The sequence below is a fragment of the Cimex lectularius genome, unplaced genomic scaffold (genome assembly GCF_000648675.2).
Source record: "Cimex lectularius strain Harlan isolate CLEC.00 unplaced genomic scaffold, Clec_2.1 scaffold115, whole genome shotgun sequence".
Classification (NCBI taxonomy): domain Eukaryota; kingdom Metazoa; phylum Arthropoda; class Insecta; order Hemiptera; family Cimicidae; genus Cimex; species Cimex lectularius.
The window spans coordinates 1,135,879-1,157,949 of record NW_019392707.1 but is presented as its reverse complement, the minus strand read 5'-3'; the positions used below and the strand labels follow the sequence as shown (position 1 = coordinate 1,157,949).

Below are 22,071 nucleotides of genomic sequence, written 5' to 3'. Positions count from 1 at the left end.
TCTGGAATGGTTACCCGAGCAGAGACTCTGAGTTACCTCCCCGTGTTTGATTTGAATTTCTTAACACGGCCTCTTTCCTGGAATAATTTCCACTTTTATTTGTAATGAAATTTTCAATTTTTCGACGCCGGTTTACGTTCTCGCGTTGGAATCAAATAGAAATAAACTAATTGAAAATGAACACAAATATTCAGCTGATGGCTGGTGATGTTTGTTTTGTTCCCCTGGTTTCCTAGTCACTCGAAATATTTTAATTACAAACTATTTATTTTACGAACCGGTATCCGCTTTTCCAATTTAAACTAGTTCAATTAAATTTATTTTATTTTCTTGTCTAAAATGGGTTTCGTCACTCGTCAAACTTTAGATAATAAGGTGAGTTTTCTGTTCAGTTTCCTGAGCCAAATTTCCCTGGGCAAGAAATAAGACTAATAAAATCCATTTTTTATTTGACAGTCGCGAGAGGGAATGACTCTGGAGGAGATCCATAGGCAAGTTGATCATCTTTTCTATATAAATAAATTTACAAAATAAAAATCAATAACTAACCATTTTTCTGATATTTTCATGCCTTAAGAGCTTTGTTGTTGATTTATTACCAAGTATTTCTTTATATACATATACACTGATAGCCAAATTTAACACACCACTCAATTTATTTAGTTTAAAATTACAAACATTATCTTGCTACATTAGTTTCGGGTAATGAGAAGCTATCTTGGTCAAAATAAACGGTAAATAATGCTTTATTTACTTTTGTTCTGGTTAATCCCAATTGCACAAAAGTAGAATTATGCCCTTCCATTCTTCTACGCCTAAAGTTTGCTTTCAGTTAATCTTTTTCCTTCACTGATGTCATTTGATATTCTTATTTCTATTTCTAAATCTTTTTCAATTGCTCTAGCAATATATGACATTGTCAGGGTCATAACATTATTAGAGGAAGGATTGAGCCAGCACAAAGTTGCCAGGAGACTGAGTGTAAATCACTCTCTGATAGGAAGGGTTCTTAGGCGCTTCAGAGAAACAGGGCTTCACTTTAGAAGGCCAGGACAGGATCGACTTAGGTCTACGGATGAGTGAGATGATAGATTCATCCGTCATCAGGCTCTACGAAACTGCAGCATTACGAGAAATGTTATAAAAAATTTAACTGATAAGACAAGTCCGAAATGCTTCTATTTCCTCCAGGTCGATAAGAAGAAGGCTGAATGAAAATAAATTCAGGGCCCAGCACTCGGCTCATGAACTTCTTCTTTCCACAGCTCACAAAATAGCCAGGCTTCAATTCGCACGGGAACATGTGATTTGGACATTGTAAGATTGGGGATGAGATCTCTTTATAGATGTGGTGAGAGTTGGCCTCAAATCTTCAGATGGATGTAATTTCGTATGGAGACACTTAGGAGAAAGGTATGCCCCCTGCTGTATGGTTCCTCTGGTGACATTCCACAGTGGGTCATTGATGTTTTGGCGTGGCAGTTCCTCGGCCACATGCACCGAATTGGTGTTGTGCGAGGAAGATATGCAACTTTACAGAGGTTCTTAGAAGACATAATCAAAGAATGTGTAGTGCCATTTGCCCCCACCCCCCACATTGATAAGAAATTCTTGCTAATGCAGGATAATGCCGGGCTGTGTAGAGCACAATTGTGAATGACTAACTGAATGAGGTTGGAAAGTGCTTGGTGTGGACAGCTCGAATTCCATATTTGAACCCGATCGAACACGTTTATGACCACCTTAAGTGTGACGAGTACCAGTGAAACCCATGTCCTAACACCTTAGAAGAGTTGTAAACGCTTGTTTTTGATGAATCGCAAAGAATTCCTCAGGGTTTTACCAGAAATCTTTTCCAAGGAATAGAGGTGTTTAACAGACGTGATTAGTGCCAGAGGTCGAAATACTTGATATTAAAGGGGACAAAAAGTTTTTTTTTCCATTTTTATTTATTTTTCATTTTTTTTAGAATAGGTAATAAACATTTTCACTTCAACCAAACCTTTTTTTGGTATGCAAAATGAATGTAAATACATTAAAATTTAAAGGTGGTGCGTTAATTTTTTACATTTTATTACCAGGTAACCAGAAAAGTTTGTGCGCGTCTGTCTGATCTGCAAGTGCATGTTCAGAGTTGACCCTGTCACTTCTTGCAGTCCATTGGCAATTCCAGCTTTTGTAATTTACAATAAGATTTTACACCCTTTGTGTGCACCACATATCTCAATTGCATTGCAGCTGTTCAAGCTTAACTAGGGCCAAAGCTCGGTAGCAAATAAAGGCAACATTCATTATGCATGTAAAACCTGTAAAAAAAATGCACATTGGAACAAGCACCCCCTGTGACACACCTCTTTCATCAAAAATGAACGCATCTGCAATTAATTGTATTCATCTGAGGGCTTTGCCACTGCCAACATCCACACCTATCCAAATCTGGGGTCTTTGCAGTGAACCGAGGCCCCCAGAGGGATGCGCAATCCATCAAGCTCAATCGCGTCATATCAAGTTGGCTTGAGTAATCTAGATTTTGAGCAATAATTTAACTGCTCATATTGTCAGATTGTCTATATTTGAGAAATCGTTCCCAAAAATATCCAACCAGGTGATGTTGTCCTCTAGCATTGTCATATTTAACAAACTGTTTGATTATGTGTTTTACTGTGACTAATTCCCTTCAGGATTCACAAGGAGGTGATTCTCTAGCCATTAACTCTCCATGGGTGAGCCTGCAGTGCCCTATTCTCAGATGTGTCAAAACTGTCTCTTCTTGATTGTATTATCAACATAGATCTTTGTAAAATGTTTAACTTTTCACAATAAATCAATCTTTTATAATCTTTACCTTTATTAATTGATTACATGAGCATACTAAATGATCTACTATTACAATTTATTCAAAACTATGAAAACTTATCATACATTTATAATAAATATTATTTAATATATTAATAGTTGTTATTAGTAAGTAGTTAGTAGTAAGTAGTGTTAGTAAAAAATAACTAGATTTAACGAATAATCCTCTATTTGATTTTTATAATTTCTCTTTTTCTAAACGACAGTTTGCTAAATAGGATTTTTTTTTAATTAGTCATTTTTGGAAATATTTATTTGGGTTTTAGTCATTGTTAGATTTTTATTTTTAACTTTTAAAATTTTTATTTTTATTTTTAACTTTTTTTTATTTTTAACTTGTATTTGCAAGTTAAAAATAATCTGCCTCTTTCATCAATAAATTTATTTTTACAGGATCGAGTTTGAAACGAAGCATAAAGGACATGATGTGATGCATGCCGAAATTCTTATTATATTTTTCGTTTCGGTAATTGTAGCTCAAATAGGCCTCGTGTTGTGGAAACGATGGAAACCAAAGTCATATCAGGTTACAAATTTTGTTTCACATTTACTCAAGTTTAATGTGTTTGGTCTAATAAAAATTGCTTAGAAGGATTTTTTTTCTATATTATGTATTTAATTAAATTTTCAGCTAGTAACGTTGACCGGAATGTGGCTTATTCCTTTAGGAATGAGCTTGATGAATAAGTGGTGGCGTTTTATTTTCTTTTGGCTAATATTTTCCTGTATAACAGCATTCATAGTGAAAAAAGCGCTTGAAAAGCCAATTAAGGGAACCACACCAAGGTTAGTGCAATGCTGTTCAATACCTTATTGACTAAAATACTATAATTAATCCATACGTATTGTTTATCATTAGGTTGGTGTATAAGTGGTTCTATTTTATATACAGATTAAGTTACACACTCGGCATAGTCAGTTATGTCATATTAGTCGCTACTATGATGGGTGTTAATAAATTGTTCGATGTTAAAGCACATACGATGATGGATGTCGGTATGCATTTCCTATTTTATGGCTTGTATTATGGAGTCTTGGGACAGGATATTGCAGAAATATCGAGCGACAAGATGGCTTCTCACATCGGAGTACTAACTTTTATATCAATCGTTGTAATTTTATTTAATGATGTAACATTTTTCAGTATTATTCTAAAGAGGGAATGCCAACCAGATCTCTCGACCAAAACGTATGTGCAGTATGTGGAAATAGTGTATTGGTGTCTCAAGATGAAGAAGGCCTTCTTGAAAATACTTATTTATTATCTTGTGAACATGTGTATCCTTTGGTGTTGATTTATTCATTGTTGATTTCAGCATAACAGTAATTGAATCTGTAGTTTGGCCATCTCTGATCACCTTGGTCCACCTGTTCTCACTTTATTGATTTTGGGCCATTTGGGCATTCCAAATACAGTGAAACTTCTCTTCACGGACACCTCTAAAAACCAGACACTTCCCTTGAACGGACAAGTTCTGATTCCGGGCGTCTTTCTATTAGTTTCTTCACATTAAAATCTTCTATAAAGCGGGCACTCCCAATAACAGACAAAGACAGCTTTTTCGATTGCCTCTAAAACTCTTCCCCAAGCGAACAGTAGCCTCTAGAAACCCCCCTCCCCCAAAAAAGTAATTCCTCCCTAGCAGGCTTTATGCCCCACTGAAGGTCCAGTGTGAAGGATTGTAATTAATTATGCTTTTAAAATTATCGTTTTTTTACATATAATGTAAATATCCTTAACATATTGATGTTTAGATTTCATGAATTTTGCATAAGAGGATGGTGCATTGTTGGCAAGAAGCAGATATGCCCATATTGCAAAGAGAAGGTGGATTTAAAAAAGATGTTCTGCAACCCGTATCCTTTCATTCTGTAAACAATAACAGTTGTGTATAACGATCCTAGTGTATTATAAATAAGTTTACTGTAAATATACAATAAGTTAAAGCTAGACGTGGAATGAAACAAGGTTGCAGGTAAGGTAACGTTTTGTCTGGAGTTTCAAGTCACAGGTTAAACTGCGGGACACATTGGCACCCATTCTATTTAATTTGACTCTTGAATAGGCAATAAGAGCAATCCAGACAAACCCTGGTGATGCAATCTATAATAGGTTGACTTGGCATATGGTGTATGCGGACAGTGATGTCATAACAACGTGCAGTTATTGTATCAGTTTGAATAAAATAAGTAAATGAAAACAGCAAGGATTCAAGGAAGTTAGAAAGAGTAAGTGTAGATAAAGGAGCATATCTTTGGATAATACAAAAGTTTTGGGTACCTGAGTGCATGGCGATAAACACAAATTTCGAGATTAAAGAACAAATAGCAGCAGGCAATAGGTGTCTCTCGACTCTAAAATAATCATGTTTGGAAATTTAACTCTTTCAGGGAACAGGGAGCGAGATGCTCTCGTGCTTCCCCCAGTGAGGTACTGAGAATATCACCACAAGTGAAGAGAGTAAAACGAGAGATCATGCTCTCAGTTCTTCACTTGGGGAATGAAGAGCACTGACTGCCCTGAATTGGTTAAACAACTATATCTATAACTAATAACTAGGCAGCAAGTCATCTATAAAACATTAGATCTGTCATTATGTATGGAAGGGAGAACTGATATTAACAAAGGGAAGTGAAATCTAGGCATATGTGAAGCAAAGGTCCTTAGAAACATATTTGGTCATATTGGAGAATTCGTAAAAATTAAAGCTGAGAAAGCTGTAGCAAGCCGGATATAACAGACCATATAAAAAAGGGAGTTATTTGGTTATGCCATGTTCAGAGGATGCAGCTAAGTTAAAGATTACAGTAGGAGCTGATCTGCACACCACGACCATATTGGTCTCTATTACCTAAATCTCCTGGGTTTTTGCCAGATTCCACACCTTTTTCATTCAGGCCCAGGCTTTTCCTCTCCCAGGAGTAGGAATCAGCCTACAGCCTTCGCACCAACATAGGGCATGTTTCGTTGTCTCTTCTTCTGGCAATATCTGTATAGGCTTGTTTCCACCACTCCGAGTCTATACATATGCCTCTGAAGTCTGCACTGTCCAGGGTTACATTTCCATTGAACAGAGTATTCATTTTTAATCCATTGTCTGATGAATACACGTTTTTGGCAATTTGTTATGCCACAAAAGGGTTCAAGGCCAATAGGTGATCTTATCAAATTTTCCTCCTGAGCATTGCCCCTCTGCCCTGTGTGCCCTGGTACCCAGACAAGGGGACAAGGCAATAATGGAATCCCAAACGAATCTGGACTTTACAACTGCTGTGGTAATTGCCCTCAGTGCTGTCTGAGTAGATGACTATTCTTCATCAATAACTAGCCTTTTAATCTCCTTAGCACAGTGTTCAATAGCCACAGTCTCCGCTTGAAAGGCCAAGGCTTACATGAATTCTAGTCCTTGGTTTAGTACCAGCTCCTGACCCATACTCAGTTTTGGTGCCATCTGTATGCCAAATACGGTCGGCATTAACTAGGATCCCTCTCTCCCAGTCTGCTTTACCTGGTATTTTGTCTTCATTGTCTTCATTGCTCAGGTATGGCTTTCCTAAGTGCAATAGCCTTTTCCAGGCTATTGCAAGGCAGACTATGGCTGTAGCATCAACCAGTAAGGCAGTAAATGAGTACTCTTGTTGTAAAAAATGTTTATTTACATAATTTGAATTATTTGTATTATATTTCTTTAATAAAGGACAGATGGGAAAAGCCGCATGTTTTGTATGGATCTTTATTGGACTGGCTCAGACTGTTAGTCGCCTGGCAACCAGTGATATTGGGATTCATTCAGGGAATAAATTATGTTTTAGGCTTACATTAAATGAAATTTTTAAAAATTTGATATGTCGTTAGTCATTTATTTTTTACGGTCTGTTAAACAGATTGGCTACTGTAATTGTTTTCTTATTCTGAATTGTGTCGTTTAATTTATTGAAACTGAAAATTTTTCATCATTCTGTGCTTATGAATTAAATATATAAATTGAAATTTAAATTGGGTGAGCTTACATTATGTAAAAAAATTTAATAAACGAGAAATAATTTTTTTTAATAGCACATATTTGGTCTAATTTAACATTCCTGTGAATCACCGAGCTGTTTGATTCGTCCATTGTGTTATAAATTGTTCTTATGTTATTTGCTCAAAGTTTAATAAAATCTTATTTTATAAATTTTCTATTTCTCCTATCAATTTATGTAGCTCTTCAAAATTAATGCTAAAGTTATAATAAAATTCACTAATTTCGTGGTCCGCTTGACCAATTAAATCATTAAAATTAATTAAGGTTTTTAGTCGAGATGAAAAAAAGCTAATGGCACGAGAGGGATTCGAACCCACGACCTTCGGCTTGATACGCCGCTGCTCTACCACCTGAGCTATCGTGACCTCGATCCACTCGGACATCAACTTCCCATCTCAACCCCACCTTATGAGTTTTCATTAAGTTATAATAAAAATTTGTTAATTTCATATCTACTTGATTTATTTAATTAGTTATGACTACAAACAGGCCTTCCAGGTTTTGTTGTCACATCCATAAACTTTAAAAAATACCTTAAAAAAACAAAAGTGCTTTTATATGTAAATGTATTTAACTTGCCTATTCAAATGAATGTGCATACTTATGGTGATTCATAAACTATGCGAGAAATTCAAGATGATTCTTCATCTTATTTGCAACAAAAAAATATTCTATACATTTTTTAAAAATTCTCAATAGTTTCGGAGATATTTATAATTAATTTCTTCTCTCCAAAAAACTGTTAGGTTAAAACCATCATAACTTTTTTGCTCTTTAAGGTATAGCAAATCTGATAGCGCCATTAGAAAGCGGGATAAATTTCACATTTGATAGTAATAAGTTTTTAAAATGATACCTTTAACCATTTCATTTTGTGTTTAGCTGAAATGATTTAAACCTGAGCAATTGCCAAATATGGGCTATTCAAGTAATAAAAACTTTGTGTAATAAGCTTGAAAACCACGTGCTTTTAACTAGGATAGAATGATCAACTGTGAAAAAATAGGGTTTGAATAAGATAATCATGCTCGAAAGGTGGCAAATGCTTTTCTTTTTCTTTATTCATGTTGATAATTTAAAAAAATTATTTTTAAATATAATACAAATCCCGTTTTGAAGAAAAATACAAAATTAGTGGAAAAATTTGACAAGAAGGAGAAAATCCACCTTAATACCTTGATTTGATGTTGCTGTTGTGTACACAAGAGAACTTGTTTACTTAATTATTACAATCCTTTCCCGTTATTGTTACTCTGTAATAATTTACTTCTAAGCAGAGTTCTTATTAGTTCTATTTTGGTAATCGTTCACCATAACAATTACAACAAGAGCACAGAATGTGAACAACTTAGGTGATGATTAATTTTGGTTTTCCTGTGGCCACTTTCTAATTCAACCAATTGAGAATACGATCTGTGGTGAACTTGGATTCATCAGTCCACAGTATGTATGGGAGAATATTTTCTTCTGTATCTCAAATCAACATCTCTGAAAGGAAGGTTAATCCCATCTATCAAAATCACTGTCCCAAAGCCCTTTGACAAGATGAGAGCGATGTGATTTAAAACTGTATGTTCTGAGGGCATCTCTAATCTTGTTCTTTGAAAAACCCTCCATTGTTTTGAAGAGGGGAGTGTGGATTTTTGAGAACATACGATAAAATATTTAGTTATCAAAATGACACAGCCAGTTTTTTGATGGGCCCCCTACAGATTCACTTTTCATCATATTGTGTGCGAATAAGCGATTTGTAGTTCACCCGGGGGCGATTGGGAAATTGCTAGGAAGTACAACTCCACTGCATGACAAGCAATTCCGCCACTTTCAATGAAAGTATAATATATAAACCCGATTTTGATGGGAAACACACCCTTCGGCTCAATTTGACTGACTGATAAAAACTTATTGAAGAATATTTAAAGTTTATGGAGGTGAAGAAAAGTTGGAATTTTGCTCTAATGCTTTTCATGTTGTCTAAATCCAATAAAACCAGTTGTGTAAACGATATCAAAATAAACACTGACAATGCAAAGAAAAAATTAAGAACCACATTATGGAAAATACTTACAAATTTCTTGGTATGATTTCATTGGGTCTGCTAGCATGTTTTTACTGAATAAACTGTTGCATTTTTTTAAAAAAAGGTACTGTACAAGTTTCAAATATCAATGTGTTTGTTCTTCTTAATGTTTGAAACATTTTAGATATCTAAAAAATGTGTGACCCATTAACATTATCCCAAAAAAATTCATAAAACTGACTAGCAGCAAATCATACCATAGGTTATGCAGATGACCTGGTAATAATCATAAACAATCATGGTCATAAAATGGAAATTTGAGAAAACTATGTCAAACCATATACTAAATGTCCTAAATATTGTAGGAAGATGGTGTGAGAAAAAGGTTTAATTATAAACTCTAAGAAAACATCTCATACCTTTTACAAAAAGAAGGAAACTATTTATAAAAGCCATCACTGTAAAGGATGAAGCCTTAACTTTCTCCAAAGAAACGAAGTACCTTGGTATAACCTTTGACCAAAGACTCAAATGGGGAAAACACATAGGCAGCCTTCTGCTATAAAGCCCGCTTTATAAGCATTATCCAGAGATTATGCCATACAAACTGGGGAATAAAGGATGTTGTACTCGTTATACACAACAACAGTTAGACCCTTGGTCACACATGGAGCTCTAGCATGGTGGTCAAAAATACGGAACAAGGAGACACAGACCAAACTAAAGAGTATACAAAGACTTGTAGTGTGTCTTAATATAACGGGCGCATACCTGCCCCACTACAGCAATGAAAACAGCCCTTTACCGTCCACCCATACATATTTATTAATGTACAAAAGGTGATTTCGAGTGACAACAGACCCCTGAGATACAAGGAAATAAAGCCAGTTCTAAGGAGCAGCCGCCACAAAATTCTAAAAAGAATTAAAATAAATGAGGTGGCTACAACGATGTCTGACAAAATGTGGGGAAAGCTCAACTTTGACAGACCATTCCAAGTGGGCATAGACAATAGAGACATTTGGAAGAAAGGTGGCCCCAAGTTTAAAGAAGGGGCCCTAATATGGTACACAGATGGATTGAAGATGGAACAGGGAGTAGGTGTAGGGATAAAATGGCCTTACTATACCCTAGAAAAGCCCAACAATAAAGGCAGTAAAACTCCAACTTGTCTGGGAATGCCTAAATTGCCTAATGACCCTGGGAAAACAAAACAAGATTACATTAAAAGTGGGTTCCCAGACATGAACGTATAGAAGGAAATGAACAGGATAAAAAACCACCCAAAAAAGGGGCAACCCTCTCACCCATGGGACCTGAACCAATACTGGATGCATCAGGATGTGTGCTTAAGTTGGAACGGGAAAAATCGAGGAAGAAAAACTCAAGCACTGGCCAAAGTTGATATTGTGGTATTGAATTGTAGGTATTGAGAGATTTATAAATCACCCAAAAAGGAAGGCAAAGGAACTCTCCTGCATGCAGAATTTGAGCAAAATTATAGCTTTCTATACTAGTAACTTTAACTACCATCTAAAGGCATGTACAGTAAGCAAATCTCGGCCAATGAAAGACAAAGAATATATCAGGCAAAGCAGAGACAGAAACATGTCAACTCTGTCAGAAGGAACCAGAGACACCAGAACATATCCTTTGTGAAGTGAAGCATTAGCCTGGCTATTGTAAGGCTTGAGCCACTTCGGTGAGGCAATTGTCACACCAAAAGAGGTGTGCAAAGAGGCACCAAGGAAAGTGATTAATATTATAGGAAAAGGGCGCTTTCCAAGGTATGGCTATAATTTATATGGATTCCACAATAGATACATTTAGGTCACAATAGAGGAAAGGTTTTATAATTCTTAAAACAGTAAAAATAACAATAATAAAAAATAAATTAAGATATTTCTTTTCACATTCTGTGCTATAACTTTGCTGTTCTTTAACCAATTTAAAATCTGATTATGCCATTGTTTTCAATGTTAAAAATCCTTTAAAACAGGGGTAAAAAAACATATATGCTCCAATTTAACATTTCAAAGTTGTACTAACTCTGAAGTATTCTGATAACAAATATTAAAAAGGGGGGGGTAAAGATTAAATTAGACTAAAAAATAGTAAATAGGTATAAGTTGGTTTTTCAATTGAAAAAAAAAAAAACCAAATCACGAAAGCTGAAAAGAAATTCAGTCTGTCCATCTGAAAAGGACACCCTGTATAGCCTTTATAGTAGCCTGACTGTGTAAGTAAATTCATGTACCTTTATCAACAACTGCACCAAAGTGGATGGAGCTGATCTTGAAAAATAGTTGAGTCGAGGGGCTAGGGTGTATTTTGCCCTCTTTACGACACCTCCCTGTACTATGGTCAATCTTTGTATCTACCCCTTGTTGAAACTAAACCTTTATTCTTAAGATGCGTTTCTAGACAACTTGGAAGAGTCTGACAAATTTAAACTTTGCTCTCACTTTGTAAGCTGGCAGCCATTTCATTTATGTTACTTCTCTCTAGAATTATGTAATGGTATCTCTTTAGATTTGGTTTAATTTTCTTTCTATTTATACTTTCAAAGTGCATAATGTCCCCCCTCCCTTTTGCATTAGGCTTAGTAGTATGTTGTCTGTATGACTTCACCACACCGTTGATCTGAACCAAATGCTGAAAGTCTACTTGCAAACCCATTTTTCTCAGCTCAACTTGAAGGTTTAACTTTAAAAGTCCTCTTTACAACCTTGCGCAACCAATATTGGTTGTTAGATTTAGATTTAGGCTTATCAGACCCCAAAGATTTATTAAAGGTCCCTCTTCCTGCTTTGGTTTTTGCTCCCCAGGAGTAGTACTCGGGTTTTTTCTACATATGCCTTGAGAGTTGTGCAAAAAGCAGACATTGGAACATGTTCAATATGATAGCCTGGAAAAAAGTACAGCCTCTTCTTTAAGGCGACCCTGACACTAAGGGAAGTTAGCAAAGAGAAACCCTGAAAAGTGCTTAAGTAACCTCAAAGGTTGTGCTTTCTTGGATATGAAAATACAGAAGGTTCGATTCTACAACAGATATTTTAGGTTGCAGTGGAAGAAAGGATGACTAAGTCTTCAGTGATCCGGGGAAAAGAAAGATGTGTATCTTTCAAATCCTTTGCCTAACCGGCTTTTTTCAAACCACTAAGTTAAGAATTAGGTCAAAAGGACCATTTTACTACCTTCTGCGACCAATATTTGTCTATTGTGCAACTTCCATTACTGTTTAGAGCACTTTGTTCAACTTTAGGCTTTTTATCAGATCCCAAAGATTTGTTTCTTGCTTCCTGGCAATACCTGCACAGGCTTTTCTGCTGCTCCTTATTTGTACATATGCCTCTCGAGTCTGTGGGTACCCCCCACTACTATTATTCTAGTTCTACTATGTCCTATGTAAAGTTTAGTTTCTGCGATAGTACTTTAATGACTTATTGAGGTAATATTAATCAGTATTGACAAGGGAACAAGAGTTTGTCTAACAGCTATAAATTTCGAGTTGAGTAATTTAAAAACTACAAACTTATATTTATCAATTTCTAAACAGCTTTGAATAGTTGCAATATCAATTGAATTATATCTCTAAAAACAAATTATCTATGTGATCAAGCACATGAGGTACTGCAGTGGCCGAGAGGTACGACTTGTTTACTCCACGCTAGCAGTCCAGGGTTTGAATCCTGGCATGGCCCATGGCTTTTAATAGATAATGGCATGAATATGTATTCTAAAGCGGTTTGACCCCTCATCCACGACACAATGGGTAATTGGATGTTTAGCCCTCCAATATGAGAGGAATTACACTACTTACTAAGCTTTCTAAAATATTTTTTCTTTCCTAGATTTTATTTCTTCTGTAACTGCACCATGTCCCGAAACATATCCCACTATATGGAATTTAGTCTCTCTGTCTGGTACAAAATAAGTATTAAATTTGGACATATAAAAATTTGGGCAGGATTATTATTTGTTTTTAAAACAGTGTTAAAAGGGAAAATATGTATTGTTTCACAACAGTAAATAAATTACATCTAAATAAACATCCCAACATCATCATGTATTCCATTTTAAGGAAACATCGTGCTAAATTTTAATGACTGAAAGCTCACTTAAACTTATTATGTTAGTTTTATTTTGCTTAAAAAGCAAAAAAAAAAAAAAAAAAGATTTGTTTGCAATACACCTGGAAATAGATTTGGTAAAAAACACACAAAAAAAGAAGCCTATGTACAACATAGTTCATATTTAAGTAACATAGTGGCCAGTTTTGAAATAAAAAATGAGCCAAAAAGAGAACATGTTCCATGAGTGTGTCCACAAAAATTGTACAACACGGTCAAAATTTGTGCCTTTTATCAGGGGATGGCATGACTATTCTAAAAATCATTTGATAAATTCATTTAAATAAAATGAAAAATTTATATTGTACCGAATTGCAACTCTCTGAAGGTGTAAAATATATTAATTTAGAATAAAAGAAATCATTTCAGTTTATTTTCAGTCAAGGATTTTAAAACAAGGATTAAATTAAAACACATAAACATGTAAAATAAACTATAAAACTCTAGTTGACGTTTATGTGTTTTTCTTTGGAATAATTTAAATTAATTTTTACAATAAATGTGCAAATTAATATTCTTCTTGGATAATTTTATTATACAACAGTCTTAAGGTAGTGATGCTTTATATTTAACAGCTATGATTGCATCATCACAGGAGCATTATTTATTAATTTACATTTCATATTTATTCTTAGCAAATAGAATTATATAAAAAGTCACAGAAATTTTTTTTTTACACTGGATAAGTCTTCACATGACAGGTGTCATTTATTATTTTACAAAGCTGAAATATATTTACAATATAAACACAGTGAAATGAGATTCCAACATGAGCTTTATAATAATTTTAAGTTAAGGCGGATTGATTTTTTTTCTAAAAGTTTTTACATTAACATTCGCTATAAGGTTGATGTTGCTGTAACATAGTCCTTGTTGTATATTCCGGTTGCAAGTGACACACCACTGTTTCACCGTCTAACACTGCTACAGTACCTTGTTGTGCATTCGCTCTGTTTTGAGCTTGCTCCTTTAGACGCTGTTTAAAAGCGGCGTCGAACGCAGTGTGAAAATTTCTGTCGGCAGCTGGGCTATAGGGAATCAACGGCCGATGATCCCCGTAGCTTCTTGAAGATTGTCGACTCATATCGCTCTGTCTTCGGCCATCTTCATCGCTCATATCGCTCACTTGAATTTCAGCACGCTCCCTTTCTATCTCCTCATACACTGGGTCATCATCATGGACTCTCTGCTCCCTCTCTCGTATTTCAGTGTAAGTGTGGTTCCAAGGGCTTGTAGCGCGTGAGGTACCATTCGGTCGTTTGTTACGATGCTGCATTGTTGCTGCCTGTACATGCTGCAACTGTGGTTGAAGATGAGAATGAGAGTAAGCAGCAGTCATGTAACTTGGCCTTTCTTTGTGGCGTAACAGTGAATTACTAGTCAAAACAGTTGTATGAGCCTTGGGAGAATCTTCTTGTTCAGAACCGCCATGACCAGAATCTCGACTAAAGGACTTAAAAGAAATGTTCTGTAAAAAAAAAAAGAGAATACAAACATTATCATACGTTACTATTCTGTTGCAACCAAATAAAAAACTGTATGAGTGCAAATATTGGGGGTACAACTTTCAAAAAAATTTAAATACTAGAAAGGGCGATATTAAATTGCATTGGACCACAACTTAACCTTCTTCATGACAAAATGACATCATTAGGCTTTAGTTTTCAGTATGTCTCATTTTGTCAAGTGTAAACAACATACATTTTTGGACTCCAAATATGCTCCATAAATCAGCTGAAGGTGGGGACCATGCTTCATTGATTTCAAATTAGACAGTACAAAAGTAGTGATTTTGACATGGAGGAAAGCCAGAAACTGAAGATGAGGAATTTGAGGCATTATTATATGATGATTCATATCAAATGCAAGAAGAACTTGCAGAATTTTTGTAACTGACTCAAAACAAGCAATTTTATTATACTTTAAAGCCACCGGAAAAACAAAGAGATCGGGTGCCATACAAATCAAAGCCAAGAGGCATGAAAAGATTTTTCACTTGCGAAAACAACAGCTGCTCCAAAGTGGCCAAAACAGAAGAAATCGTGGATTAAGCCCATGATGAAGACAAATATTCACACATCATGTGTAATTAGTTCTGTTAGATGAAGTATATTATGAGCTGCTAAAACTGAATTAAACCATCACAGTGATCGGGACTGCAGTAGTCGAGTGGTCAAGATCCCACCAGTAGCAGGTTCGATATCCACAGCCGCCTCTGGATTTTTCTGATGCATAAGGGGAGAAGTGGTATAATTTAAGTTGGCACATCACGCAACAATGGAAGGTCGAGGGGAATCAGGTCTCAGACGATTCCAAAATGATTCCTTTGACAGAAGAACACCGAGTGCTCAATTTACACACGTGTTGTCAGGAACTCCTAAAATGGAACCTGGATGGAGTACAATAAGCTGTAAAGCTGCAGTGCTCAGGGGGAACTCCTCCAGTTCCTGGTATCCATAATCAATTAACAAACTAAAATATAAATATATAATCATGGTATTGCTACAAGTGATGTTTTGTTGGTGTCCATCCTGATTTTGTGGAACTCCATAATAGGATGATGAGTAGGAAATAAATGTCTTGGTCTAATACAAACCATCTTCAGAGACTTTGTTTACTGTGAAGTGGTTTGACAGTTGTTTACATTCTTATAAGTCCAGAAGTGGATATGTAAACGACTGTGGACTTGGCGCGTTTTCTGTCAAGAATGGAATAGTCAGTAGCAATCCCATGATTATATAAATACCAAATAGCCAACTACTCATCAAGTCCATTGTCGTCCAGACATCCACTTCTGAACTTACAAGAATGTAGAAAACTGTCAAACCACTTTATATAAAAAAAAGTCATTGAAGATGGTCTATATTGGACCAAAATGCGTTTGATGTAATAAATGCCTATTGTTGAAAAGACCATTTATTTCCTACATATCAACTTACGATTGATGTGTTTGAGCCTAACACTGAAGGAGAAATGGCCGGAATATGAGAATAGGTACGACAATGCCTGACGACATGTTGCAGTGCCAGTCAATAACTACTTTTTAACACTGAAATGGAACATCCTACCCCACCCACCGTATTGTCTAGCCATCCTTCAGACTATCACTTGTTTCAGCCAATGACTCATGGCCTGTCTGAGCAGCATATTCATTCTTACAAGGAATGGAAAAAAAAGATTAATTTTCTTTCATTCAAAAGACCAGTGCGGGATTCATGTGCTGCTAGAAATGGACAATACTTTGAGTAATCAATTTGTTACCATTTTTGCACAATAAAGGCCCAATTAAAAAAAAAACAAAAAAAAACCCTAACCGTTCCCAAAAAAATGGCATGGAACCTTTCAAAATTTAGTCCTTCATTTAAAAATAGAATTTTCCTCTCACCCTCCAGATCAAAATTAAAATGGAAACAAAAGGAAGAAAGAAAAATAATTGACTGTTGATTTTTAAAGTTAAACTATATTAATTTACTAATTTAAGGGACATAATTTACTGACAAAGTATGAAGTTTTTTTTTATTGACTTAGGTGTCTTTTAGGAGGCACTTATAAAGCATAAATTGCTCATCATACAGCAGACCATATTCAAATTCTTGAATGAAATTTGTAAATCGTCTGAATCTCTGACAAACGTACCTGCATTTCATGAATGACTAATTTGAAGTAAAAATTTGAAAGCTACAATTATACCAATGTTTGTTTTTTATTTGTATTAAATTATTTGTATCTACAATAAAAGCTGGATGGTAACACTGAAAAGGGAGAGTACGTTGTTTAAAATTATTAAGACGTTGTTTAAAATTATTAAGAACTATCGCTCAAAAAATAAATAAATAAATAAAAATAAAATAAAAAACAACGGACGCTTCTATTTTGTTGTTTATTTCAAACTCTATATAATGTATATACTTTTATTTTTTTTGCGAGGGTTCGCAACAGCAAAGGTTATATCAACCCTTGGGGGGGTGCGGGTGTTTTTGGAAAAAAAAGCCCATTTGTAAGTATGTCGAGCTCGAACCTGGGACCTTTACCTTACAATGATGAGCGCCGTGTGAACGCCTAAACCGTTGTGGCCTAGTATATACTATTGTACTATGTTGACTATTAATCTTTATACCTAGTTATTACAGAAAATAATCAAATCAATACAAGTGTCCTTTTTTTTTTTCTTGTGTCCATGACTATACTTCCTTTTAATTAAAATATTTATTTGTTAAAATATAAACTTTAGTCTAAACAGAACAGTCTCATTGCAGTCAAGTATCAAGACAGACAATTTAATCAATTTCTTGGGAATGAATCGTTGATTAACTTGGCACACTATTTCAAGTTTTAGAAACATGAAAATATTTTATTTTCAAATCCTTTTTTTTGTTTGTTATATTACGAGGGTGTATCAAATACCGAGTGATTTTTGACCACAACTCTCCTAAGTCTCTTTAGTATAAACAGAAACCATGAGTGAGAAAAAAGCCTCTGTTGGAGCAACAGATTATTAAAAGTTTATGCCAGGGGGGAGGGTGAATCTAACCAAAATTTTGAGATGTTTAAAGGCACAGTATGGGGACAACACCCTGCCAATAACCTATATCTTTGCTTGGCACAAACACTTTTCTGGAGGGCGTGAAAATATAGAACGAGAGCCACAATCGCTGCCTAAGGGCGAGTGTGACCGAGGCCAACACTGAGGCAGCTTTTCATGTTGACTTACTCCATGATTGACACATAATTAATGTGTAGTATTATTATGAATTATTGAATGAAATTGTCATTTCGAAGGAAAAGGAAAAAGAAACAATTAATTGGCCAGAAGTGTCATTATTCTGTGTGACACCAGGCCTTATGTGGCTAATGCCACAAAGCAGAAATTGGATTGCAACAGGATGGAAAATGTTAGAACATCCACCCTCTAGTCCAGATATGTCCACTTGTGACTTTCATCTTTTTGGATCCTTCAAAGAAGCACTTGAAGCCTAGAATTTTGACGATGAAGCAATGGAAGCTTTTGTGCTCCAAAGACTATGAGAATGTCCGAAGAATTTTTATGAAGATGCAATAAAAGAAAACTCCCAATCCGATGGGAAAAATGATTTCTAGGGCAGGAGAATATGTGAAACAATTATATATTTTGTAAGCTTAATTAAATAAAGTTAGAATTTTTTTAACAATGAGTTCTGTTTATATTTGATACACCCTCATAGTAAATAATTTTAATAGCTTTTTCAATGTGGGAATTAAAATAAATACAAATAGCATTAATAAAGGAAAGCACATTTAAAGCAAAGCAGTGTTTATGATCCACAAGCAATGAAACTTTTTTATTATTATTTGATGCCCTTTGTCCACTGATGTGTTTCAATGTTAAATTCACTAAAAACTACAATTGCATATGCTTTCAGACGATTTAACAATATTTTTTTATATTTTAAAAGCGACGAAATTCTAGGAGGAAAGAATACCATTCAACTTGACAAGGGGTTCAAATATCCTTGAAACAAATTGAATCTAAACACTAAAAGCAGTAATATGAAACAAAGGATAGGAAGGAAATCAAAAATTTTAGTTATTAACAAATTAGATAAATAAAAATGCAATAAATAAGAAATTAATGATTTGTTTAAACTTTTTTTAGGAAGAAGGTTAGTATAAAAATGGTAGAAGTTATATTGTTTGGAAGTGTTGAAGCAATGCAAGGTAAATTTGTTCATATTATGATTAAAAGAATCATCACAAAAGTATGGCAAAAAATATTGAAAAAATAAACAGTTTTAGAGTACTAGTATAAAATCGAAGTACTGTGTAAAATACATGCATGTGAGTAGTTAAGAAGCAATGTGCTCACCTTCCAAATGAAAGGCTTATGCAGTGGACCCCATGTAGTAGCAGATTTTGGAATGTTAAGAGGTAGGAATCCTGTGGGTCGGGAAGTAGGTCTAGTAACATAAGGTAAAGTGGCAATGGACACTTCGACTTCATTTTCCTTTGTTACACCTCTTGGCCAACCACTCATCGGCCCACAATGCTGTAATCACACCATACCACTTTCCCTCACAGTCATATAGAAAAAGGAGATAATAATAAGGAAAAAATTCTAAATATTAAAATATCCTAATATATAAAATATAAAGGATTGCAATAATTTCTGTAAATTGCAAATTTGTTCTGTGTGCAAAGCTCAAAAAAAGACGCTACTCCATTCCACAAGTTTTGCTATTTTGTGACTATGTGTGACACAAATTTCGATAAAAGCCATTGAAAAATGAGATTCTGAGAGAACAAAATACTTGTTAGTGGTTTTAAGATTTAAGCTCTAAATAAGAAGTAATGTATCAAACATGATCATATATGCCCAGCCCCACATGTTAGTTTGGGGGATATTGAGAGATGATATTTAATACCTTGGTGTGTGGGGCTGGGCATGGGGGCAATGGGCAATCTATGTACGGAACTACCCACGCTGGTTCCATGTGGAGGTGCAGGACCTGTCACTGCTGCAGTTGAAGACGCTGATGTACTTTCAGTACTCTGAGCATTTCCGTGAGATCCTGTATAGAGGCTTGTTCGCCGTTCTTTGCTCTCCCCACCGCTGCCACTAACACCTCCTCCGCTTTCTTGGCACCCTAAGCACTTAGAAAGCCAAACATGTCTTCTAAAGAATTTTCTGTACTCCTTCTGAACCTAACAAAAGAAAACTGTATTAGCACGAAGAAAAATTGTCAGGCGGAAAGAAAATTCATTTCAAATTTTATACTTATTTTACTAAATGGATAGCTGACCTATGGCACTTATATACATGTCAATTTAATCAACTATGTTTTTGTCTGTCACAACCTGTCCTACTAGATCTTACAAAACAACATTTCTTGTTCAAATAATTTGAGTTTTTTTATATTAAGATCTAATGAATATGTAGTTGGTGGTTCCAGCTGATTTGAATCAAAAAGTTATTTCCATTTTAACTTGTCAAAATTTCATGAATATACACAACTTATCTGAATGATTAGGTTGAAGGAGACATTTTCACCAATTTTGATCAATTTTATACAATAATGATCAAATCGTACTGGCATGATTATATTATGAACCATTTAAAAAATATAATAATTACGACTATTAATAATTTAATATAACTTAATTGACAGCAGAGCTAAGTTTATCCCAACCTCCAAACTTAATCATCTCGATAATGCCCACGATGCTAAAAATGTAATAAAAAAGTGTGTAGTATTTAATGATCGATAATTAATGATTATTTGGAGATCGTGAGATGGGGTCTTGTGTAATGTAGGTTTAGAAAAACATTTTCTTTATTGTGCCAACGTTTCGATCTTTATTGAGATCATCTTCAGGGCTCAAAGTGTGTGTAGATGAAAACACGGTTGTATGTCATGTTGAGAATATATTAAGATTTATTTTGTTTTTGGTTATGTTTTAAAATACAAAATGAAGGGGACAAATAAATTTTCAATTAAATACAACTACTTTAATTGGAGTTAGTGCATAATACAAAATAAATCAGCCTGGTGGTCACATAGCAGCTGAGCTGAAAATCAGCCCCGAAAATGTTGAAGAAATTAATTTAGTTCTAATGTGAAAAATATCAGTAACAGATTGAAATGCATATAAAAAAAATTAAACAAATAAATTAAATAAAAACAACCAAAATTGATAGTATTAGGTCATCAAAGAAAAAAAATTTTTTTTTGCCCCATTGGAACCCAACACATAAAACACCAAACNAATCAGCCTGGTGGTCACATAGCAGCTGAGCTGAAAATCAGCCCCGAAAATGTTGAAGAAATTAATGTAGTTCTAATGTGAAAAATATCAGTAACAGATTGAAATGCATATAAAAAAAATAAAAAAATTAAACAAATAAATAAAATAAAAACGCAAAAACAATCAGCTACTCTGTGATGTTATATTAATGCCATTAAAAACCATAACTACATTAAATTTAAAAGGTGCAGATGAAATACATACCTTATCATTTTGGATGCAGTGGAATACAAATATGAACAGGCCTTGTGTACTATTTAAACAAGTAAAAACATAGGCCATGACCACTGATTCTTCATTTAAATAAAGGAGGCCAAACAACCATGTAAGCCCCAGTAGGAAGACGAGAATTATGGCTCCTCTTAGCCAAGCCCTTAGAAAATACAATACAATAAATAAATAAAATGTGGGTTAAATAAAAATTTAAAAAAAGTTACTTTGCCAGTTTATTTTTATATGGTTTATTAAGTTGGAAAATAAAATAGGGCGTACAATGTACTAAACTGTAAGTTTGGCCGAAATGTATTTTTACGTTTGTTTCAACACACAATTACAAACTAGTCAACTATCCGTAATTGGATCCGTAACGGATTCTTAACTCCATTGGAATGCTTGTTTGGAAATCTTTTTTCAGAAAATACGTTGGAATTTGAAGTCAAATAGTACTGTATGGTTTGACCTTAAATAAAGGAGGCCGAACAACCATGTATCCCGCTTTCTTAATTGGAACCCAGAAAGATTATTTGATGTCTCCCGAAATTCAGACTCTGGATATTTATAGGGCATTTTAGATCCTTTAAAGCGAGTAATGGAGAAATGACTTAGAAGGGCCATGTGTTGCAGTTGACAAAAGAGTAATCCTGCTCAAATCCAAAACCTATTTTATGGTCATCATCAACGCAAAATGTCTTAAAGATGTCTACAAATTTACATAATTAATTTTTTAATAACTGATTTCAAATTTATTTGAACATAGCCTCAGTCCCCACACTGCTAAGGACAGTAATTTTTAGGTTAATTTGTTTATTGCCTTTCCTGAAAGATTAATTTTCCTGAAGAAGTTTGGTGGAAGTTAATAGGGACCTTATTTGAAACACAAGACCCCTCAGGGTCAGTCCTCCTTCTGATATTATTTTTTATAGGTCTGAAATTTTTGTTTTATTTCAAATTGAATGTGTATGTACTAGACCGAAAAAATGTATCTAGTAAAAAGAAAAATTATTCAATTTTTAGTAGGATTATGGCTCTTGACATTCAT

At 34.6% G+C, this 22,071-nt stretch overlaps 2 protein-coding genes across 7 annotated transcripts in view; one reads left to right on the top strand and one right to left on the bottom strand.

The window, feature by feature from the left end:
- LOC106666923 (RING finger protein 121) lies at nucleotides 1-7,036 on the top strand. The gene is made up of 8 exons (XM_014394462.2): nucleotides 1-375; nucleotides 457-491; nucleotides 3,250-3,382; nucleotides 3,488-3,642; nucleotides 3,716-3,944; nucleotides 4,001-4,134; nucleotides 4,612-4,713; nucleotides 6,560-7,036. The coding sequence occupies exons 1-8, from the start codon at nucleotides 340-342 to the stop codon at nucleotides 6,678-6,680; spliced, it is 945 nt and encodes a 314-aa protein (XP_014249948.1). The 5' UTR covers nucleotides 1-339; the 3' UTR covers nucleotides 6,681-7,036.
- Nucleotides 7,037-13,542: 6,506 nt separating this feature from the next.
- Nucleotides 13,543-22,071, bottom strand: part of LOC106666882 (latrophilin Cirl-like) — an 82,933-nt gene continuing 74,404 nt past the window's right edge. For 3 of the 6 annotated variants that reach the window (XM_014394388.2, XM_014394390.2, XM_014394389.2), the window contains 4 exons: nucleotides 21,018-21,186; nucleotides 19,491-19,712; nucleotides 18,877-19,056; nucleotides 13,543-14,502 (listed from right to left, as the gene is read on the bottom strand). In XM_014394388.2, the coding sequence (XP_014249874.1) occupies nucleotides 13,864-14,502; nucleotides 18,877-19,056; nucleotides 19,491-19,712; nucleotides 21,018-21,186 (1,210 nt within the window). In that variant the 3' untranslated portion in view covers nucleotides 13,543-13,863. Of the gene's footprint in view, nucleotides 14,503-18,876; nucleotides 19,057-19,432; nucleotides 19,713-21,017; nucleotides 21,187-22,071 lie in introns of those variants that run through there. The other 3 variants (XM_014394391.2, XM_014394394.2, XM_014394392.2) reach the window with 3 other exon arrangements.